Source organism: Podarcis pityusensis (genome assembly GCF_964106645.2).
Source record: "Podarcis pityusensis genome assembly, chromosome: 4".
NCBI lineage: Eukaryota > Metazoa > Chordata > Lepidosauria > Squamata > Lacertidae > Podarcis > Podarcis pityusensis.
The window spans coordinates 77,554,242-77,577,767 of NC_138027.1; the positions used below are offsets into that span (position 1 = coordinate 77,554,242).

The window sequence follows — 23,526 nt, forward strand, 5'->3', positions numbered from 1 at the left end:
GAATTAAGTACTTAACCCGCGGTACCACTGTGTTAGGAGTGACACAGAGCAACACAGATGGGTGTGTATGTTTGTATGTACAAATAACGTAGTAAAACAGCACATTACCTACACACAGTGGTGTCTTTTCCAAAAAAAAGTTTGGCACGCTATACTTCCGTATCCACAGAGCATTTATTAAGTGTTATCAAGCTTACTGCGCACCATCACGATGCAACCACGGACGTTGGGGTGACTGCATCCCTTAATCCCTTTGAATGAACCCATTCTTGCAAAGGAGCTCAGAACCGCAGATTGTTTCTTCACACAACCTCAGGTGTAGACTCTTCAAAAGCTATACCTGGAATTACCAGTTACATGTGTTTGCTCTAGGGGAACGCCGATATAAAAACCATTTCATTCAACTGTATTTACAGAACATCTGTATGATAATAAATAAGTCGTTACAGTTATTAAAGACTCTTCCTTCCCACCCACCTACCCACACCCACCTCCGGTCGATGGTTTATGAATCCAGGTGGCAGACCCTGGTGGTTTCGCTGCAATTAGTGTCAGAAACAGTGGCTTTTTCACAGCATGGTGATCCTGTCATCATGCCTCCTCTCATTCCCTCCCCATTTGAGCAGGAGCTCCCATGGGGTCCTAGCGCTTCCAATAGGTTTTGTAACAAATGGACTTGCATGGCAGAGAAAAAAGGACAAAGGCTCAAAAGTGCAACAAATCGTTTTTGTTTTTTTACAAAAAAACAGTATCAAGAGCACAGAACAAGTTCATGACGCTGTCCCGGCAGGCAAAATTTAGACCCGGCAGAGAACATAATGCAGGCTATGCTCTACTCTCAAGAGAAAAGTGCTCCTTCATGCCACTTATTCAAGAGACAGAATCGGTTTTCTGGGGAAGAGATGTTTTTGCTCATCAGCCCCTCTCCTTCCAAGACCACTTGATCACCGAATTCAGTGCACGTTTTAATATAGGTATATGTATTTTTAAAAGCTTTTCCGTTCCCTACCCCCTCCCCAGCACCCTTACCGTGAGGAAAGTATTTGTTCGTTATATAAACACCTGCAATTTCTCGTGCTGCCTACATTCATAAGAGATCAGCAGTTTAAGAGGCCGTGTTTGACCAAAAGTCCTCCTCCATCAACCCCAGGGCAGACTCCTCTCTCCTCGACATATTTTTGTTCTTTCGCCCAGCAGAGTCTCCTTCGGTTACTCCAAGGAGTTAACCAACGCAGCATCTGGCACTACCTTGGGCATATTTCATGTCCGTCCGCTGGGGCTGGAGAGATGGTGGTTTGTGCTGGAATTCACGTGTCGGTTCGCAGCGCAGTGCGTGTGGACCACGCCGCCGTTTGGGTACCTGACGAACGCAGGCTCGCTGAAAGGACTTTGACACATCTGGCAGACCTTTCTGTCCGAGAGAACCGTTGCGATCCCTTTTAGCTTCACCTGCAAAGCGGGAGAAACAAGCCAAAGAGCCGCTGAAAACATGAACTGATGAGGGTGCTTAAGAGGCTGCCATTTTGTCACAGAGACTATTGCTACTCTGAATGGTATTCAGTGCTAGAGTGGACCCATTGAAGTGAATGGACAGGAGTCATTTAGGTTCATTAATTTCAAAGGGTGCTACTTGTGAGTTGGACTTAGCTGAGTGCGACCCTCTGCGTACTTCACTGGTGGCATATGCCATCTACTAGAATTGGTGCAATGATCATTCCCTGACATGCTTTTTGGTAAACTAATCAAGCTACAATTCCAAAGTTTCTTTCTGGAAGCCCTGACAGTAAGGGGTATTAAAAAGCTCTTTAGGGGTGCAGCCATGTAGTTCATCTGTACATAAATGCAAAATTCCATATGTAGCATGTAGACGTGTGCTTTAATATGCTTTTGATCGCCAATTTAAATTTTTTAAGAACATTTAAATAGTCATTTTAATGATAATTCTATTGCTTTGTTTTTAAAACTGCTTTGAGGTTTGCTTGCTTTTACAGTCAAGCAGTGTATCAACTTTATGAGACAAAAATGGTCTATGGAAGGTGGTGGTAGGGCTTATAGTTTACTATTTTATAAATTAAATTCTGGTAAAGATGCAAATACTCCCCTTTTCCCAACTATGCTTCCTTCTCCCAGGGAAGCTTTGGGAGAACATCCATCGCACCGGTTCTGTGTGTGTGTGTACAGCAGAGGTAGCCATCATAACTTCTTGATGCTGCTGTACTTGAAATTCCCATCAGCTCCAACCAGCCTGGCCAATAGGCAGGGATGATGAGAGCTGCAGTTAAACAACACCTGGAGGACCGCAGGTTCCCCACCCCAATGTCGAGGGCTCCTTGCAGCATGTCTATGAAGGCTTGCCTCTTTCCCGTGGCTTATTACCTTCTGACACAGCTGAACGCCTGCCTTAGGAAGGTGCCTCCACGTGCCCTGGTTTTGCCACGTTGATAACAGCAAAATTGGCATACAGTGGACCCTCTAGTTACGTACCACTCTGGATATGTAACTTTCAGGTTACGAACATGGCAAAACCATTTTAGTGCAAGGGCACGGGGAGGCAGCTCCCTAAGGGAGCCAATTTGATTCCCTCCCCCTCTTTCTTTTTCCTTTCTCCTCCTGTGATGAAGCTGCATTTTAATATTTTAATGTTGTATTTTAATCTTGTTTTTAAGTTGTATTCATTCAACTTGTTTTTATTATTGCTTGTTAGCTGCCCTGAGCCCGGCCTTGGCTGGGGAGGGCAGGGTATAAATAATAATAATAATAATAATAATAATAATAATAATAATTTAAACGTGGCAAATACTTCCGGGTTTTGCCACGTGCGCATGTGCTGAAGCGCTCTGCGCACCTCGTGCATGCACAGAAGTGGCGCCTCTGCCTACAGACTTTTCCGGTTGCGGAAAGACCCCCGGAACGAATTTAATTCGTATCTGGAGGGTCCACTGTACTCACCTTCTCATGCGTGTAAGTGAGGTTCTCCGCTTTTGCTAAGCCCAGTGCGATCTGCGTCATTCTTTGTGCATGGATGCTTTCCCGCATGGAGCCGCAGAGAAACGAGGAGAGGAGCTGCACTGACCAGGTGTCTGGTATGAGCTGCAAAACGCAGGCCGCGTCAAATTCGGCCGCGTGGTTGTTTAGGAGGTCTACAGCCGCCATGGCCAGTTGGTGCTCCGATGTGCTGGAATTTAGATACTCCGAAAGGAGCATGTGGAAAAGCTTCTTTCTGTAAGGAAGGTCTTTGCTCTCCGAATTCCACACGCAGTACTCCTCCGCGGCAGCAAAGTCCTTCAGTTCGTGGACCAGGATATGCAAAGCTTTGTCATGCTGTTCCAGTTTCCCAAAGAGTATTGCACACTCCATGTGAAGATCTGTGCCGCTGATTTTATCTGCCAAATGTAACGTTTTAAGCAGAGGCCTTGTTAGAGTGCAAGAGAAAGCTATATTCCTCAGAAAAGCTAGCTGACTTAAAAGAGCAACGGAAAACGAGCAAGCAGAATGATAAAACCAAGAACAAAAATTCCCTCCCAACACAGGGCAGTTACGTGTAGAATTCTAGGCTCATCGTTATGTTTCTGAATACAATGAGCAGGATGGAAATAAGTCTCATTCGCGAACAGAAGACATTCCCTTTCCGACACAGGGCTGGCTTCCCACCTAACACAGCTGTTTTACTCATCACTCTGCAGGATTCCCCCAGTTCTCAGAGACAGCTTTTTGGAAATGCAGCAGAAAGCAGAGCCCCGGGGAAGACCCTGGTGCAAGCCTGCTACTGGGATCCCTGCTGATATTTACCTTATTTTTGGCAGTGCGGTTGCATTTAACACAGCATTAAACACACAGTTTAAAAGACCTATGTTCTTATGCCACTAAAGCCACTTCTTAGAATTCACACGTTGCTGGCTGGGTTCATTTGTTGCCATACTGGAGCGGGGCACAGACCCACACACATGCCAAAATGACCTAATATGGGCTATGTCCAGTTGCCCAGGATCCCTCACTTCAGAAAGTTATAGTGGAAGGATTGTGGCAATCGGGCACGTTACACTGATGCCTGCATCAAATTCTGGAATGCACTGAATTGCAGGGAGCTGCTCCTGGATCCCACAGCAAGCTGAACTAGGCCCGAGTTATCCTGACACTGTAATGATGCAACAGGAACCGACATCAACACAAAGCATTTAACGTTATCCCTCAGACAACTTGAGTTCAAATCACCCTTGTGCAATTCAAATGTCCTTTTCCTTTTCTCTGCCTGTGTAGCTGGTTAAAAAAACAACAACACACCCTTCATCAGAAGCATATAAAATACAATTTCAGTTCTCTTACCTAAAATAAAACGAATTCTATAAAGGTCAGATTTCTGCAGAAGACTGCGTAGCTTCGCCTGCGATTTGCTCAATTCCTCACTCTTCTCTGCAGCCAGTGATTTCAGATGCAGGACTTCCTCCAGGTAAAGGACTGCCAGATGGGTGTGGAATTTTTCCTTCTGCCAGCATAAAAGACAATATTTTAATTCCAAGACTGTCTCCATAAGTAGGTTTATTAATGTTGGAGTATTAATGTTAGAGTATTTTGAATTTTTCAAAAACAACAAAATGGTTAAAAAGAAAACAAAACCATTTCAAAAGGACTGGGCACCTGTGTTCTGACAAATTCAGAAGTTTGAAATTCCACGTGCGTTGCAAGAGCAAAGGAGCTCCAGAGCAGCACTTAAATAGAAAGAATTCATTTGCCTTTCAAAATATGATCACCATTAGCAATAACTCAAGGAGCACGAATCCTATTATCTATTAATTCACATGCCACTTTTACCTTATCACAATTTTGTCACTCTTTCCTCCCATTTGCATCTCACCCATTCGAATTCAGCGGGCTTACCTAAGCCCAGAGTCCTTCTCGCTTTCGGTAAAACAATTATTATATAAAATCGTGCTTCTAAAGCATTTGAAGTTATGCAAAAATTTCTAATCTTGGAATTACTTCTTCCTAACCACCCACTGACTGGCTTTTAAAAAAAGAGAAAAAAGGAGGGGGGGGAGCTCATCTTTTTAACAGTCTAATTCCACATTCTAGAGATCCTACACTCTAGAATGTGGAAGGAGATAAGGAAGCTTTTGCCCTATTGCTGCAGGAGAAGTTGGGAGACAGCAGTCATGCTGGAATACCCAACACCCCAGAGAAAACACTTCATCAGACATGGGAGATTTGGGCAGGGGTGGGGGATCCTTTGCAGCCCAAAGGCCACATTTACTTGTGGGGAACCTTCCAGGGGCCGCATGGCAGTGATTGGTGGGGCAGGCAAAATGAATGAAGCATTTCTATTATTTATTTTTTTTACAGGAGGAGAAGAGTCAGGCACCCACCCACCCACCCTCAGACAAGCAAGAGGCATCACCATAATTTAAGGAAAGAATCAAACCAATTAAAAGCACTTGCAAGGACCAATGAGGGATGCAGTCTGGGGGTGGGAAGAGTCTTCAAGGTCAGACAGAGGTCAGGAGGGGCACATGTGCTCCCTGGGCCTGAGGTTCCCCATCCTTGATGTGAAGCAGTGTTTCCCAAACTTGGGTCTTGAACTACAACTCCCATCACCCCTAGCTAGCAGGACCAGTGGTCAGGGATGATGGGAACTGTAATAACAACAACAACATTAAAAAACTTCCCTAAACAGGGCTGCCTTCAGATGTCTTTTAAAAGTAAGACAGTTGCTTATTGCCTTGACATCTGATGGGAGGGCGTTCCACAGGGCGGGTGCCACTACTGAGAAGGCCCTCTGCCTGGTTCCCTGTAACTTCAATTCCCGCAGTGAGGGAACTGCCAGAAGGCCCTCGGAGCTGGACCTCTCAGTGTAGAACAGGCATAGGCAAACTCGGTCCTCCAGCTGTTTTGGGACTACAATTCCCACCATCCCTGACCACTGGTCCTGTTAGCTAGGGATCATGGGAGTTGTAGTCCCAAAACATCTGGAGGGCCGACTTTGCCTATGCCTGGTGCAGAGGGACATTGTATCTTTGCCTTAGAAGCTGACTAAGAGCCCCTTTCTGGAATTGGGGGCGGGGGACAGGACACACAGGCATTTAGGGCTGCTCAAAAGCAGCCGGAGAAGGGAGCAGGATTCTATAGGAGGCATTTCCTCCTCTGCTTATGCTGCAACAGTAAATAGAACTGGGCTTCCAAGAGCAAATAATGTAAAGGCTAAGTCTTGTTTTTCCGTTGCTCCCATAGATAAGCAAAAGGGTCACCTTATGGGTGTACTTTGTGCCATAATTACCTCCTGGTGTTAAATTATCCAGTTTGGTAATGGGCCTGCTTAGAGTCTCAATAAGCAAGCAGAATGGAATAGAGGTGTTTTAAAGCTGCAAGTTACCATGGTTGCCCTGCAGCAATCTAGAGAACTAAAGGAACAACCTGGACTTATTTCTGAGCTTCAGGCATAAACTGAACATCGCAACAGACGCACACCAGTTTTTATGCTACCGGATCCAACTATCGCCACTTACTTTCACTCTTCTTTCTAGAACCAAGAACTCTAGATATTTTACTAGTGATATGGGATATTTGTTAAGGCAGCTGATGACGTCGTCTGGATTAAAGCTGTTCTTCTGTTCTTCTCCCGAGGGTCTTCTAGTGAAGATGTACACACCAACCTAAAGCAAGATGCATTAAACAATATTAAGATTTGCCAAGTTTACATAAATGGCTGAAGCCACACACAAGTCTCTGGTGCCAGGTTATCAATTCCTGTTGCCTCATACTTGTTAAAAGGGACTGAAAATATCTGACCTTTTCTAGTGCTAATAAAATCAATGAAAACATGACACAAGTTGGCAGGGTGCAACAATGGATGTTTGAGGGAGGGAATGCACAATATTCAGTTTATACAGGATTAATGGTGGGGACACACAGCTGTGCTGCTGCCTCTCTCTTTAAAATATATTTTTAATTTGAAATTATATCATGAGGCGGCCCGTCTCACCTGGATCCGGGAGTGGATGACATTAAGAAATACAGATTTGTTAGACATGGAAGGTTTTGACAACCAATATGGATGGCACACCTACCTAGGGGTTGGACTAGATGACTCTTGGGGTCCCTGCCAATGCTACAAGTCTATGATATTCAAATATCCCAAGCAACAGCAATTTCAATTTCAAAAACCTCACCCCACAAATACCCAGCCACAAACCTCTTCGCTTCGCTGCAGGACCCATTCTGCATATTTCCACACCAATTCATGGTCTGCGCAGGATGTAAGGAAGTCGACTATATACTCATAAAGATCTGTGCGGGTTGAGTCCTGGATGTCACCGTTAACAATTTTCACCCATAACTGAAGCCGAAAAGAAGCATGAAACAATCAGGTTCAGGTTCAATCCCACGGCAATAAAGCCAGCTGCTATTTTGCTCTGGGCTGTTAGTTAATATAAATTTACCCAAACCAACAGACTTAGCACACCGATGCCAAAGACTTGTGTAACAGCACCAACAGGAGCTGAGAACGGGTGCAAAGTGCAGGTCTTTCCCCTTGCCTCTGCGCTGGACTCCTAGAGCAAAAGTAAACATTCGACACAGGGCTGCCACCAAAAAGGGGACCCCATGTCAAAATCCTTCCCTGCCCATCATCCTGGCAACAACTGGGCATGCTTACCCATGCTGTGCCATCTCCCCGATGTGATCTTCCCCGTCTATACTCCAAATCATTGGCTGCCTTCTTCCTTTTTGTATGTACAAATCTCTCTACCCCCTTTTATTCACAGAACACAGGCAGCATTCTACCCGGTTCTTAATAAGTGAACCTGCTCCCAGATTCTAATGTTTTGGCCTGGAAGTGCAAAGATATCAGGGTGACCACAAGCGCTCCAAAGCGGATTAAAATTAGGTAGCTACTATTTCACACTGATTTATGAACCCTCCCCCACCTGCAGAGAGGCAAGAGGGACTTGTCCTGAGCTGATCTTAGATGAGCTATTGTGGTTTTAACCTCATACAATAAGCACTTTGTTTTTACTGCTGCAAGATAGGCAAACCAGAAATGTCTACAGAAATGTCCAGAACAGCTGGACAAGGAATAGAGACAGAAGCCAGGGGACAACTAGATGATACACCTGGCTGGGATGGTGGGTGACCAGCCACCTGAATAGCGTGCCTGACCTTCAACTGATATTGCCACCCGGCTGCCGCCACCCTGTTGCCCAGATATGCTAAAAGAGCTGAAAGGTAACCAGAAAAAGGGAGCAACACAGAGACACCAGGGATTCTGTTCCCCTTTCATTAGCTCAGCTCTCTACCTGGAGAGCAACAACAATAGCTCTAAGTGAATGAACATGCATGACAATTGCCTAATGGCCAGAACGGGAACTGAAACATGAGTTGAAACGGTTTGGTTCCCCGTGAAAGGTTTACGTGTTGCTTTGATTTCCTTGGAGACCTGGCTGCGCTCTAACCTGCAGTGCTGATGCATCTTGACCGTTTGCGTGATACAGGAGTCCGAGCGCGAAGAACCTGTGTAAGAAGCAGTATTGTTAAAAAAAAAGGCAAATGAGTAGAATCATTATTTGGCATTCTGTGTGATAAACGGGCTTAATGATTTAATTATTGAGGCTGATTTGCGATCGTCATAAAGACCGATCGGATCGGATTAATTCTTGCAAAGTTTCTGTGAAGTGGGTCTATTTATTCCCACTTTACATGTGAAGGAGGTCGTATTTCTCCCTCCTATTTGCTACTTTGGGGTGAGGTTGTAGCCCTGATTCCAGAACACAACACAGCCAGCATCTGAAGAGTACGCACACCAGGACCAGGTGGGCCCCTGGCCTGATTCATCAGCCTGTTCTCACGTTCACTTGGAAGAGAGTCCAATAGGCTTCTGCCCTCTTCTCAGCTGAAGCAGGAACAAGCCAGGGGGAAGGATCGACATAGGTGGTCCTTCAAACCCTTGCTCATAATAACAATAATAATAATAATAATTTTTATTTATACCCCGTCCTCCCCAGCCAAGGCCGGACTCAGGGTGGTTAACAAGCAATAATAAAAACAAGTTGAATGAATACAACTTATAAACAAGATTAAAATACAACAATTAAAATATTGAAACATTAAAATATTAAAATGCAGCCTCATCACAGGAGGAGAAAGGAAAAAGAAAAAAGAAAGAGGGGGAGGGAATCAAATTGACTCCAAGCCAAAGGCCAGGCAGAACAACTCTGTCTTACAGGCCCTGCGGAAAGAAATCAGATCCTGCAGGGCCCTGGTCTCATGAGGCAGAGCTTTCCACCAGGCCGGAGCCAGAGCTGAAAAGGCCCTGGCTCTGGTTGAAGCTAATCTAACTTCCTTAGGGCTGGGACCACTAGGGTATTGCTATTTATGGACCTTGAGGCTCTCCGTGGGGCTCAGCAATGAATTTCAGGCTCCTACAGTTACGCAACAAGCACGATTGTATTTGGATGCCACAGTTACACAACAGCTTACAGTTCTTATGTGAGTGACTCAAGAGCCTTCGGAAGAAAAGGAACATTTCTCGAAAGTTAGGCTCTCTTTTCGAGCTATGCTGATGCTAAAAGGCAAAAAGGGGAAGTCACTTAGGGGTTATGAGGAATAAATGTTTATTTTAGGAATGTGCAGTGCTTTTCTTTGGAAAAAAAAATGGTGCCAGGACTCACCATGAAGTTGCCACACTTTTAACCAGTGCTTTTCTTCGAGAGAAAACAGGTGCCAGTACCGCATACCCTTGAGCACCTCCAGAAAAAAAGCACTGGGAATGTGTATTGTGCCTGAGCTTGCTTTTCCCTCCTCCCTTCCATTCCGTTTTTCCTCACGTGCCGTGACTTTTTGGACCAACACCCTGAGGGCAGGTACCATCTTTTGCAAGCCGCTCTAAAATCCCTTTTTTCAACAAACAATATTAAATAATCTTACACACACACGGTAGTCTCGGGAGTTGGCACTAGGGGACTTAGAACGCTATTTTGCTGCTTGCATTTTTTAAATCAAAAAAGGTTATGGAGAAAATTTTGTTGCTCACCGGAGGCCTCACATCATTCAAAATGGGATATGGGCATCTAGTTAAAAGATGTTTAAAAAAAACAAAAACCCAGAAAATAATTAGGGTAGTGACTGGGCATTTCTCCTTTCACTTTGAGCTCTACTGGGGGTTAGGAAATGTCACCCAGAGGCTTACTTTTTGTGCTTTTCCAACCACGCGGCGCTATCCGCGAGAAGGCAGAAATTCTCGGAGACCAGCAGATCTAGAAGGCTTTCGTGACCGGACTCTGCGTAGAGCTTGAGCAGGGCCGTGTCGACGTCCTCCTTGTAGCCGTTGGCCACGTCGGTGCTGCGCACTTCGTTCAGGTAGCTCATGAGGAACTGCTTGCACTTGGCCATCTTCTCCTGGTCCCCCTGCGTCAGCTGGTTCAAGTCCGCATATTCGTGGAGGGGAGGGTGAGTCCGCATGAAGGAAGAGGAAGAAGGCAGCAGGAAGGGGTAGAGAGAGATCAGCTCCCGGACGTCCAGCTGGCCGCCTCTGCAATTACAGTGTCAAACTAAATGAAGCAAAAAGAAAGGGGAAAGTATACACAGGAGCATGCGCGCGCATACACACACACACACACACACACAGAGGACACTTAGCTTGGTACAGTCATACCTCGGGATAAATATGCTTCAGGATAAGTATTTTCGGGCTGTGCGTTACTTCCAGGTTTCGCCGCTCGCGCATGCGCAGACGGTCAAAATGACGTCACGCGCATGCGCAGAAGCTTGTAGCGGGCAGGGGGTTTTGGAGGGTGCCCAAGAGGCAGTGGGCGTCATGGTGCCTGTGGGTGCTGTGTTGGTAATCCCAGATCTAGGCTACGTTACAAACAGAACTCTATTTCCACATTTACCATCGCTTCTGTTGTATGTGCAACAGCAAACCAAAAAGCTCAGTTCCCAGAAGCTATGCAGTTTGCCGGCACGCATACACACACAGTACCAGTCAGAATGCGTACACCAACTTTAAGGGGAAAGCCAAGGCAATTGTTGCAAACACTCAGCTGATTCAAAATCAAACCTGGTACATCAGCTGTTGCCTAGATGCAAGCAAGACAGGGGCCTGTGGGCAGAACAAACGAGCACTATCTCATGGCCCTTTAATCAGCAGGACTTGGGAACGCGTCAGAGAGTTTTGTCACTCATCAGCCACTACCGAATGAAAAAAGAGCAACCCCAAATTTGCTTTGGTCCGCAATCCTACATCTTTTGCCTTCTAAGTGTTTCAGTCCTGCCTCATGACAATATTTCAGAACTCAGAAGCCTTTAAACCCAAGCACAAGGATTCAATTGGTTGCCGAGTAACACTCAAAAAGTGTTCTTCACCCCACATGAGGGATTACCTGAAGAGTTCTTTTGCTTCTAGGAACTGAAGCTGTGCAAACTGTATAAATCCTGCTTGCTGCAAGATTCGTTTGTACATAACCTAAATGGGAAACAAAGAGGGGAAAATACCACCTGTTTAGGAAACCGATGAAAGAAAAAAATTAATAGCGTGGCTCATACACTAGTTGTGCCATGCTGAAATGAGAAATAAGCCAGAATCTGACTTGATTTAAAGCTCATAACTGCATGCAATTTGTACGACTTTCACAATATGGAGAATCAGAGAGTTGGGTAAGGCTGCAAGTCCATCCTGAGACTACGAAGCATAGCTATCTAGCTATCAGCTTCCCGGCAAGTCCTCGGGGGACTGCGAAAGGGTGCCAGTTGCAACAGAGAAAGAAGCACACATGAGAAACTTCTTCAGATGACTCCAGCAATGTCTGAGCTGAGAGCCTACAGGCACTTCAAAGTCAATGAGATTCCCACAGATCTGATCAATCCCATGAAGGAAACAGCATAAGAACATGTGGATTGTGTGCATGCAAAGTAGCAATGTAATGTGCACACCGCAAAATGCATGTACGTGCAAGTTGCAACTGGGTTGCATGCTCTCTCAGATGTGGAAACTGTTCCAAACAGTTTTCATACCCGCAGCAAGCGTTATGTGGCAGTAGAACAGTCTACAAGCCAACTACTTTGAATCGAGATGCAATGTTTTCAAAATCCACAAGTAGCGCACCTATTTGCACCTGTTCCCTCCTTTCACTGATTTGAGCAGAAGCTAAACCTGGCAAGCTCATAGTGTATTCTAGACCTATTGCAACCTTTCCCAAGCACTCTCCTGAGGTGCACCTGGACCTTGAAGCAATCATTCTCAGACTAAACTACCTCGCAGGACCACTGCAAGCACAGAAGGGTGGAGACAGAGTGAGAGAGTGTCTGTGTGTCTGTGGAGAATCACGTAACGGTGCCTCGAGCTCCTTGGAAGAAGGATGAGATATAAATGCACCAGCAATAAATATACAAAAACATGTGAAGACGAGCGCTGGCACAAAGCGAAAGGAGATGAAACAAGAGGACTCAACTGTGGCTAATGAAATAACGCTCTAGGGTGAAAAGAATCTGATGTTTTAATTTGTCTTCTAAACTTTCCTGTAATTTAATTAAATTTATCTAGCCTCAAGCAATACAAAATTACACGGGGTGGGGGGAATCCATCGACATTAAATAAGCTCTGGTAGTAGAGTCAAGTTATTCATCTGAAGAGAGTTCAAGCTAATGTGATTTGAAGGCAAAACGAGAAGGTGAGTGGGTGGGGAGACTGGGAAGCCCCCCACCCTTAGGTAGACTTTATGAAGGGCTGCTGGGTCAAGAAAGTTCGAACAGTGATTCTATATCCAAGAAAGCCTAAATTGTTTCAGAGAGCTGGTACAGCATAATAGCTAAGTGAAGATCTAATCAATTAATTTTATTTATAGCCCACCTTGCCTTCCAAGGAGCTGGAGGTGGTATTGTGCGTCTTCTCCTTCCTCCATTTTATCATCACAACACCCCTGCGAGGGAGGTTAGGCCGAAATATTTCAACTGCCCAGAGTCAACCATGGATTTCATGGCTGAGTGGGAATTTGAACCCTGATCTCCCAGGTGCTAGCCCAATGCTTATGAGCACAGTGCCTATGCGAGTCACTCCCACCCTCAGAGATGCAACAAAGAGATAATGATGCCAACGAACACAGATATTTACATTCCACAAATGCCTGTCACCACCTTTTATGCTTGCTAAACTACTACTTCCGCCTGGAAGCAAGATCTGTTGAAGAAGAAGAGGAGGAGTTTGGATTTGATATCCCGCTTTATCACTACCTGAAGGAGTCTCAAAGTGGCTAACATTCTCCTTTCCCTTCTTCCCCCACAACAAACACTCTGTGAGGTGAGTGGGGCTGAGAGACTTCAGAGAAGTGTGACTGGCCCAAGGTCACCCAGCCGCTGCATGTGGAGGAGCGGAGACGCGAACCCGGTTCCCCAGATTACGAGTCCACTGCTCCTAACCACTACACCACACTGGCTCTTTACTTCTGTTGAAGTAAATGAAACTTGCTTTTCCACAAGAAATAGTTTAAGATTAAAGTTAGTCAGCTCAAAAGGTGGCACACGGCCTTTTTATTCCAGTTGCAAATGCTTACAGGGATATTCATCACTCAGAAAACGGAACAATCTTAACTCTCAACACACCCAATCTAACTAAGCACTACAGCTTCCTAATATCTCATAGCTTAAAGACAGCATCCTGGAAGCAGCTCTAAGAATGGCGCTCTCTCTCTCTTGCGATACCAGCATGTAAATGGCTCCAGTTTCTAGATACTTCGAAATAAAGACTTTTCAAAGCTTGCTTGCAATTCTGCTGCCTTCACATGCCCAGATGCATTCAAAAAATACCAACAGACCTGAAATTTCTCTTTCGGGATATTTCTTCGGGCTCCCTTTGCTAAGACTAATGCTTCTTCGACTCTGTGGCTGGCCAAAAGATCCTGAATCTGTGTTTCCAGAGGTAGTGGGACCAAGATATAGACCCCTTTGGTGGTAGCCACAATTACTCTGCCTGGGGGGGAAAGAATGAAAACAAGATGTCCATTTTACATGATCGCAAATGACTTAAAAAAACAAAAACGGAATATATATAGAAAAGTCACGGATATGCATAAACTAAATGCAATTTAAAGAGGAAATACATTTTGAGGAAATTTGATTTTGAACTGATTTTAGAATGAATTGATTTTAGAATGCAATTGATTAATTGATTGTGATTTTATGTAAACTGTGTTACTTTTATTGTTGTTAGCCACTCTGAGCCCGGCTTTGGCTGGGGAGAGTGGGATATAAATATTATTATTATTATTATTATTATTATTATTATTATTATTGCAAATCCAGCGCAATGCAAACACAGCACTGTATCAGATAATGTCAAAGTTAGGAAGACAGCACCTGGCATTGCAAAAATGTAGTTACCATTGGGATCAAGTATCTTTGCTGACATTTTAGTGATGGAACATGGATTTAAGTTACAAGTACACAAATGGTCGCTGATGGTTCTACAAACACGTTTTCTTCCTCCATTTTAAAATGAAGAAATGAAACTCCACATCAGTTCAGTTTAGCTAGTGCCTGCCAGTTTATTTTTAGAATATGCCAGTTGTATTTCCACATAAAAAGGAGCTCGAAGCAACACTTGTACAAACAACATTAAGAGTGCTGCACTTGCACAATCTCAAATCATGCTCATGCTTTCCAAAAGCGCCAAACAAACGCTGTCAACCGCTTTATTTTTTGAGTCTCTATGATCTTCCATAGGAAGTACTTCCATGTCACCCCCACAGGAGAGATATTTTGTGTCTGATGGCAAAAAATATCTTTCACGTTGGACAACAGAGCCTTATTATCGGAAGTGCACCCTCTTGAATCAACCAGCTATTTACAGCAGGCGGCCATTTTGTGTGCGTCCAAGTGACACACCAATGTGCCAACATGTGCGCCAATTTTGGCCCCAGAAGGGGGAGGAACTAGGCGGGGACACAACAGGTTGACACGCACAATGACCTGGAAAGCGACCCCTTTTGGGGGTTTGCCCATATATGCATTTTTCAATCACTGTATGCACATTCGAAGTGTGGGTTTCCTTAGCTCCAGAGCACGATCGTTCCTCAGAACATGGATGAGGAACTCCAACTTCCGTCAACCCCAGAAAGCATGGCTAAATGTCGGTGTTGATGTGTAGCAACACCTAGAGAGTCACAGATTATACGCCCTTTCCTTAAGAGTGAGATCAGGCCTGAGAATACACAATAAAAGCCATTCAGCTCATTAGCTCCTTAGGGCATGTTTTGCGTCTACACGTAGAAGAAGAGTAAGTAGAAGAGTTTGGATTTGATATCCCGCTTTATCACTACCCGAAGGAGTCTCAAAGCAGCTAACATTCTTCTTTCCCTTCCTCCCCCACAACAAACACTCTGTGAGGTGAGTGGGGCTGAGAGACTTCAGAGAAGTGTGACTAGCCCAAGGTCACCCAGCAGCTGCATGTGGAGGAGCGGGGAAGCGAACCCGGTTCACCAGATTACGAGTCCACCGCTCTTAACCACTACACCACACGTAGGCCGAGCAGTACAGATAACCTGGGAATGTAATATAATACTTAATATTTTGAGTGAGAAATGCTGAAGACTAAGACGGGGAACCAGATTGCTGATGGACCACAGCTCCCATCATCCTTGACAACTGGCCATGCTGGTTGGGGGCTGTTGGGAGTTCAAAAACATTGGAGGACCACAGGTTCTTCACCCTTGGCTTAAGAAAAGCAGTTCAGTGGTTTGCTCTTGAGCCAGTCCCTGCCTTTTATGTTTTTTTAAAGACTGTAAGAAAAACACTTAGATCTTCCCCAAAGTATTTCACCACCCACCCACCCACACCCACCCACCCACAATTAGGTACCTTCAAAGTCTTGCAGGATATGACCATCCTTAAAGGGTAGTGTTTGTTTTTGCTGCTGGTCTAGCATACTATGCACCGTAATGAACTCCTCGTCCAGTGCAACTACGTAAGGAAAGCAGAGGGCAGCACCAACCACGTTTTCTGACCAGTGAACAGGAGCACGCTGGGAGATGCCGTCAACAGTTGCAAACATGCCTGCCGGTTTAGAAAGGGAGCAATGAGTTAGAAGTCTGATCGGACAACCAACTGATCACCCGGCTTCTACACAGTTATCTGCATACAGCTACACCTTTTTAAACTGTGTTAACCAGTATGGAACATTCCGTCACACAAGTGAGTTTTAGAAACAAATAGATAAAAGGATAGGTTGTGCGAGAATCAGTTGTGCGGACTGCTGTGACGCTCTGAAGACCGATGAGAGAGATGGTCGGCTGGAGCCTGCTCTACCTGGCTCTCACTCCGCCCCCCCGCCTGCAGATGATTGGCTAGGTGGGGAGGGGGCGGAGCGATGGCCAGCAAGCAAAGGGGGTGTCACCCAGGCAGGGGAAGCCCGTGCCAGGTTGCAAACCCCGCCCACTGCTTTGATGAGTGAGCGGTCATTGTGCAAGAATCAGTTGTGCGGATGCTGATTTCAACCAGACGTTCGGTGCCTCAGTTGCATTTACTGTTAGAAAGAACGTTGCATGACATTTCCGTTTGGTCATCAGCGATGTTCTGTCCTTCACCATACAGTAGAAGGAATGTACACCTTGTGCAATAACAGTCAAGTATATTTGTTTGAAAGTAAGGCCCATAGTGTTCGGTGGTATAATAATTTAATAATAATAATTTATTATTTATACCCTGCCCATCTGGCTGGGCTTCCCCAGCCACTCTGGGCAGCTTCCAACAAAATATTAAAATACAATAATGCATCAAACATTAAAAGCTTCCCTAAACAGGGCTGCCTTCAGATGCCTTCTAAAAGTCTGGTAGTTGTTGTTCACTTTGACATCTGGTGGGAGGGCGTTCCACAGGGTGGGTGCCACTTCTCGCAGTGAGGGAATCGCCAGCAAGCCCTCGGTGCTGGACCTCAGTGTCCGGGTAGAACAATGGGGGTGGAGACGCTCCTTCAGACATACTGGACCGAGGCCGTTTAGGGCTTTAAAGGTCAGCACAAACACTTAGAATTGTGCTCGGAAACGTACTGGGAGCCAATGTAGGTCTTTCAAGACCGGTTTTATGTGTTCTTGGTGGCTGCTCCCAGTCACCAGTCTAGCTGCCGCATTCTGGATTAGTTGTAGTTTCCGGGTCACCTTCAAAAGTAGCCCCACATAGAGAGCATTGCAGTAGTCCAAGCGGGAGATAACCAGAGCATGCACCACTCTCGTGAGGTGGTAGATACATGCCCACTGAACTATCTACGGCTATAGTGCTGTTCTCTGCAGTAGATGTGCCCCTCTGCTAGAAAAAGATCTTGCCCACTGGTGGAGAGTCCCCTCTGCTCCGTTCCTCGCCTCCTGCAGCCTGTGGATCTAGGACTTAGGGATTGCTCCATGTGCTATCAAGCCTAACAACAGTACACAGATGTTTCCTCCAGAAACGAATAGCCACCTGCCCTCTCCATAAGAACAGAAGGCTCCACTTATTAAGGAAAGCAAGAGCCGACTCTCATCTTTAACAAGCTATTTACGCCATGTAGGATTCACCTTATCTCAGGCAAAGCTGGGGGTCTTATACTGAGCTATGGCTGAGCCATAAATGCTTACGGATAGCAGCTGTACAAAAACAACCTTAATTCTACAACCTGCAAAAGGAATCCAAGCGCGTTAGAAAAGAGGACAATAAATAAATATTAGCAAGGAGGTTGCGATTCCCCCCGGAGCATGCAGTTTGAATCTTGAAGCAGCGCCATTGACTTCAGTGTTGGCTTAACAAAGTTACCCTGCGCCACTTACTTCGTTTGTTTCTTACAGTAGGAAAGTCCTGGCACAATTCTGTTTACGATTCAAGCCCTGCATTGGACGAGTCAAGTAAGTGACATGGGAGGCACCCAAAATGCCAAAAAACATCAGAATTCAATTTTAGTGGAATGCCACTAACAGCCTGATCCTACAGTGAGCAAAGCAAACCCAATCTCATTGATTTCAATGGGCTCAAGCATGCCTAGCACTGATTAGGATCAGGCAGTAAGGAAGCATGAATTTCCAAGATCAGACTACTCATTCGTGTTTTCCAATATGCTACTTTTTAAAAAACAAAACAAGATTTATCAGCAGTTGCTAGAGTCTTGGGACCTTTCCACACAATTGGCTTTTAGTACAATATGCAGCACATCTCCCTCCGGACTGTGATTTTATAGCGTTTTCTCAAGTTAGAAAATAGAGCCCTGGTGGGATGCAGCCTTTTACCCTGCCAGTTCAGTGCATTCATTCCTATTACAACTGTTGCCTGGGATGTGCCTGCACAACTGTCATAAGCATTTTATGGGCATCTTTAAATGCAGCACTCCAGTCCACAACAGTATGTCAACTTTTGCTTTTTATTTCCTTATTTCTTTTGTCGTCTGCATGCTCTCCTGCTGTGAAATCACAGCTCGTTGCACAGAAATTAGGTATTGGTATGACCGGATAGCATAGCACCAAGGAACAAATTCAACTGGATCAAGATTTGACATATCATGGGAGGACCAAACCCTTTCTAAGCGCAGACCCAAAATCCTTTCAACAGGAAGCAGAGAACATTGCGACCTTACCTAATCCTCCGGGTCCCGCCAACAGGAATTCTTGCCTGCCTACTCTTTTCACAATGGGCCGTCTCTCTTCGCTAGAGTAAGGAAAGAGGTCCTGGGAAACGCCAGTGTCGTAGTTCAGAATAATGTACTGGGTGGTGAGAGCGAGGCATAAATAGTGGCCGTCTATAGCCACGGCACAAGGCTGCTCCGGGGTGAGAAGCTCCTTCACAATCTGAACGCGGTCCTCATAGACCAAGAAGAGCTGGATGGTCCTGCGCTTGACCGAAACGATACAAACCTCAACGCAGAAAGGATCCCCGCTCATGGGGTTCTCGTTCAACGTGAACATCGTAGCTCCCTTGATCCTGGCCCCCGTGGGGATGGGCTCCAAGTTCATCATGTTCATCAGTGTTATGGTGTTGTCGCAAAGCACCAGGAGCCGATTGAGCGCCGAAGCGGCTTTCAGCTCCCCCACGGGCTTCCGAAAACTCAGGTATTTGTGCAGCTGTTTGGAGACGGAAAAGGACGTTTTCTCAGCTGGCGAGTTCTTTTCTTCCAGCAGGAAGTAGTAGATGGAACAGTCATTGGTTCCGATATATAGGTTCTTCCCGCAGCACTCGATGCATTCGATGTTGATCCGAGCTTTGTCGCCCATCAGCAAGTCCCGCTCAACCGCGGGGACAAGCCTGAAGGCCTTGACACTCATCGCGCTTTCCAGATGGCCTGCCGCGGAAAAGGAGAAGAGAGGCTTATTTTTATCCACACCCAAGCAGCAGGGAGAACAAACAGAACGTTTAAAGGGAATCAACCCTTAACAGCGCCTGTAAACAGGTGCCCTTTCCAACGCGACACTAGAAATGGTACATCTGTTAACTTGTCCCTGTACATGGCTAGCCTGAAGCTAATATAAGGCAAGCAGACTGGCGCAGATCGGCTCAAAATCTGCAGTCTATAACTTTATCGGCTCCAGGCAGACAGCAGGAAGAAGAAAAGCACCTCCTTTGGTTTACTGGACATACAGGTTGCATGTATGTTTGTCCAAGAAACCTTTTTCACCACGGACCACTTTAAAAACTGTTAAGAGTCTTGTCAGAGCACCTAATGATTTTTCTGCCTGTTGCAGCAACTGTAATGTGCTGTGCTAGATGCTATATGATTTTTAAATTGTTTCCACTGCTTTTTAATTCTTGGATCTGGAATTCCATAGAATTCAAATTGTAATACAGCAGACTCACAACTTACTTGGGGGTTATGTTCCAGGAACAGCGCATAAAGCTATCATTGCATATAGTCAAAACACACCTGGTGCAATGGTGGGTGGTATTGCCAAAGTCCCCTCCACACACACTCATCCCCTTAAAAAATATTATTATTATTAGCACGTAAAGCTAAATGCACACAAGTCAAATGTGATAAGTTGTGGGTCTACTGTACAATAAAATATAATATATGAAATAACCACCTGAATGTAGCTCACAGGTACTGGTCGTCCACAGACCAGTTTGGGAACCCCTGCTTTAGGATGATGTATGTAATGCACTTCTCTTTGATTTAGCACACTTTTGTTGCTTTCTTTTTTCCAAAGCAGCACACATGGCGTCCCCTGGCATTCCCCCATCCAGACACTGCAATATGGCTGCCTGTGCCCTGAGACCGTGTTCCTGCACAGCCGTGGCTTCCCCCCTCTTCTTTTACAGCTGCAGAAATACTGTATTCACATTACCTGTACACACAGCTGCGAGCGAGTCACTTTCACTTTAATCCTGACATAAAACTGAGTATACCCTCAAAACCTTTCAAGAAAGCAAGACGGCTTCGAGATCTTCCCAATTTTTTGTATCCTAAATAGTGCCGCTATCCAATTTTCTGACTTCCTAAAGCCATCATAAGGGTTGGGAATACTTTTGGAATTAAGTGCTCACTCCCTGTGGCTCAGCAGAGAATGTGCGGCGTGTAATCTGACATCAAAACACCTGCAGCATATTCTCCTTCTGCCACACATATTGCAGTGGTTAGAGTGTTGGACTAGGGCCTAGGAGACTAGGGTTCGATTCTCCACTCAGCCATGAAGCTCAACGGGTGGCCTTAGGCCAGGCACTGCCTCTCAGCCCAGCCTACCTTGCAGGGTTGTGGTGGGGATTAAATGAGGAGGGGGGAGAATCATGAAAGCCACTTTGAGTTCCATGGAGGAAAAGGTGGGATAGAAATGCAACAAATAATACAAGGTGGTGTAAGAGAAGTGTGGGGAACCTCAGGCCCAGGGGACTCTCCTTTATATCCAGGCCATGCCCCTCCATTGACCCTCTTATTGAATGCTTTTGCGTGGCTGGAAAAAGCCCTCGAACTGCCTTTCACTTTCCTATACGGAGAGGTGTGCAGGCACGTTGCTTCGATGGGAAATGGAGAGATGTATTGGTGTAGACACTCTGGCTTTTGTGTGTAGCTGGAATTTAACCTGTTGCTCCACCTGCTTCTGCCTGCGGACCTGCCTACCACTGGCACGAGAGACACCCCCCCCCCCCCAGGGCTGCCCAAGAAACAATGCAGCCCTCAGGCTGAAAAAAGGTTCCCCACCTCTGATACAAGCAGTGGCTTTAAGAGGCGCGTGCCTCAGTTTCATTTGCTGAGGACACCGGTTGCCATCTTGCCTCTGGGCTTGCTAGGAGCATCTTGTAGGCCACTGTGGGGAAAAGGGTGAAAGACTAGTCACTAGGCAGGACTTTTTTCTCTTCCAACATTGCTCTTTTCACCCGATGTTTTGCTGAGCAATTGCCAGTTTTCATCCCATTGCACGTTGTAGCTATTTAACCGTGTATTAAGTGTGGCGATAACAACAGAGGTATACAAGGTACAGCGGTACATACGCTTCAGGTTACAGACTCTGCTAACCCAGAAATAGTACCTCGGGTTAAGAACTTTGCTTCAGGATGAGAACAGAAATTGTGCTCCGGCAGCGCGGCGGCAGCAGGAGGCCCCATTAGCTAAAGTGGTGCTTCAGGTTAAGAACAGTTTCAGGTTAAGAACGGACCTCCGGAACGAATTAAGTACTTAACCCGAGGTACCACTGTATAACAATAATAGTTTTCATGTGATATCATTTCTCACCTTTTTCTCAATTCTACTGATATAAGGAGACTTATTTACTTAAGATTTTTCTCTAATGTGAGGCCTCATTGTAGACTGTCATTTTCTTACACGTAAATTATGCCTTAAAACTTTGGATTCGTGGTTTTGCATATTTTCAAGACACATAGAGGCTGTTGAGTAGGCGACACACAAATCTAATAAATGACAATGATGAGTATTCTGGGCTGACTAATGTGCTCTCGAGTGTCGAGGAGTTCATAGAATAAATACAACAACAGCAGACTCAGCCACACCAATCCAAAACTGAATATTGCAACACACGGATGACACAGTAGTCCACCTGCAATTGTGAAATGCAACACACCCGTGCTTCCTCCCTGGATTTTGATAACCAGAATGACTCTACGGCACCTTCCTTTTATACAGATTACCTGTGTCCGCTCTATTAAGACATCAACAACATGACACACCACAGAACCCCAGCAGGTGATGTTGTAAGGCTTTCTAACACCACTGCTTACGAAGAGTGTGGAACTGCTCAACTAACTTCTGGGGACAGTGTGACTTCCATGAAACTTGCCTACAACCAGTGTTTTTTCTACTGCCATTCTGTCCCTGCTCCAAGGGAGTCAGGAAGAAGCAGCCTGTGTGTGGAGGCCGGGTCAGTTCTTGACCTTTTCTTTCTTTAGGCACGGAATATGGCCGTCATTACTTTTTGAAACTGCACAGAGGCGATCAGCCAGCCCAGCCCAGCCCCTATACCTAGTGAGAACTGGTTAGCCGAAAGCCTCGCTGGTAAACAAACACACAGAGAGAGCCTTGAAGTAAGGTAAAGGTAAAGGACCCCTGGACGGTTAAGTCCAGTCAAAGGTGACTATGGGGTTGCGGCACTCATCTCACTTTTCAGGCCGAGGGAGCCGGCATTTGTCCACAGACAGCTTTCCAGGTCATGTGGCCAGCATGACTAAACCTTGAAGTATAAGCAATGGGAAGATAGTAAGAACGAAGTAAAGAAAGAAACGTGCAGCAGAATAAGTACTGTGCATAAGGCAGCAGGTAATTGCAGGGGGTGGGGATTTCCTCCACCAGCTGCAATTACCTGCTGCCTTATGCACAGTACTTATTCTGCTGCCAAGAATGTAAGAATGGGAAGCTGAATCGCTAAGAAATTTGTGTAAATTGCGTAAAGTTTATCAAGCCTATATAAATATATATATTGGTCGGTTTCCAACCAGTGAAAACACAACAGGGCATCAAACGTATTTAAAACATTTAAGAAACTTCCCTATGCAGGGCTGCCTTCTAAACGCTGTATATAATATACATGAGCTTAATGGTGCTTAGATGGTGTCTCTGCACCATTCTTACCAAGATGCAGGGAGGAGCTCTGGCTGCTGCAACCCAGCCCAGCCCACCACCACCAGCCTCACCCCTCCTTCCTTTACCCCCCACCCCAGTTTTAAAAACCCGTCCACTTGCTACACACGAGTAGTACTTACTAACCCTCCCAGATGCGGAAAGGGAAACTGCGCTTTGTATCAAGCAACGCACCAGGCCAGGCGAGCAGTCTTGGGCTAGCAGCAGCAGCGACACCCCCAGCACCCAAGGGCACCACGCCCACCCCGGGGCGGGCGCGGGGTTGACCCCCTGCCAGCAAAGGGTGCCGGACCGAGGCAGAGGCGGGGAGACCCTGGAAGGTGCCGGGAAGGAGGAGGGGGCGAGGAAGGCGTCTTTTTTTACCCAGCCCCTGTTGACCGTCCGAGCCGAGGCCTCCGCTGCGAGCCAAGCCCGCTCCTCCTTCCAGGCCCCGCCGGCGCTGCTCCGCGGCTCTCCCGCCGCCGCGGTGGCGAAGCCAGCGGCAGCTGAGTCTCTCCCTCCGGGGGCGGCGGCGG

The 23,526-nt window shown here is 46.0% G+C and overlaps 1 protein-coding gene across 5 annotated transcripts; it reads right to left on the reverse strand.

Annotated features, from left to right (window-relative positions):
- Positions 1–155: 155 nt before the first annotated feature.
- TGFBRAP1 (transforming growth factor beta receptor associated protein 1) lies at positions 156–23,526 on the reverse strand. Of its 5 annotated transcripts, none has more exons than XM_081002997.1 (13): positions 23,375–23,526; positions 21,122–21,227; positions 18,569–19,270; positions 15,835–16,029; positions 13,794–13,948; positions 11,367–11,449; positions 10,175–10,516; positions 8,442–8,499; positions 7,184–7,327; positions 6,498–6,644; positions 4,324–4,483; positions 2,950–3,383; positions 156–1,449 (listed from the first exon to the last, which is right to left on the reverse strand). In XM_081002997.1, exons 2-13 carry the CDS (start codon positions 21,165–21,167, stop codon positions 1,261–1,263), a joined length of 2,655 nt encoding a protein of 884 aa, XP_080859123.1. In that variant the 5' UTR covers positions 21,168–21,227; positions 23,375–23,526; the 3' UTR covers positions 156–1,260. The 5 variants fall into 5 exon arrangements, with proteins under 5 accessions (XP_080859123.1, XP_080859122.1, XP_080859121.1 ...); XM_081002996.1 differs by lacking the exon at positions 23,375–23,526 and adding an exon at positions 23,138–23,272; XM_081002995.1 differs by lacking the exon at positions 23,375–23,526 and adding an exon at positions 23,134–23,272.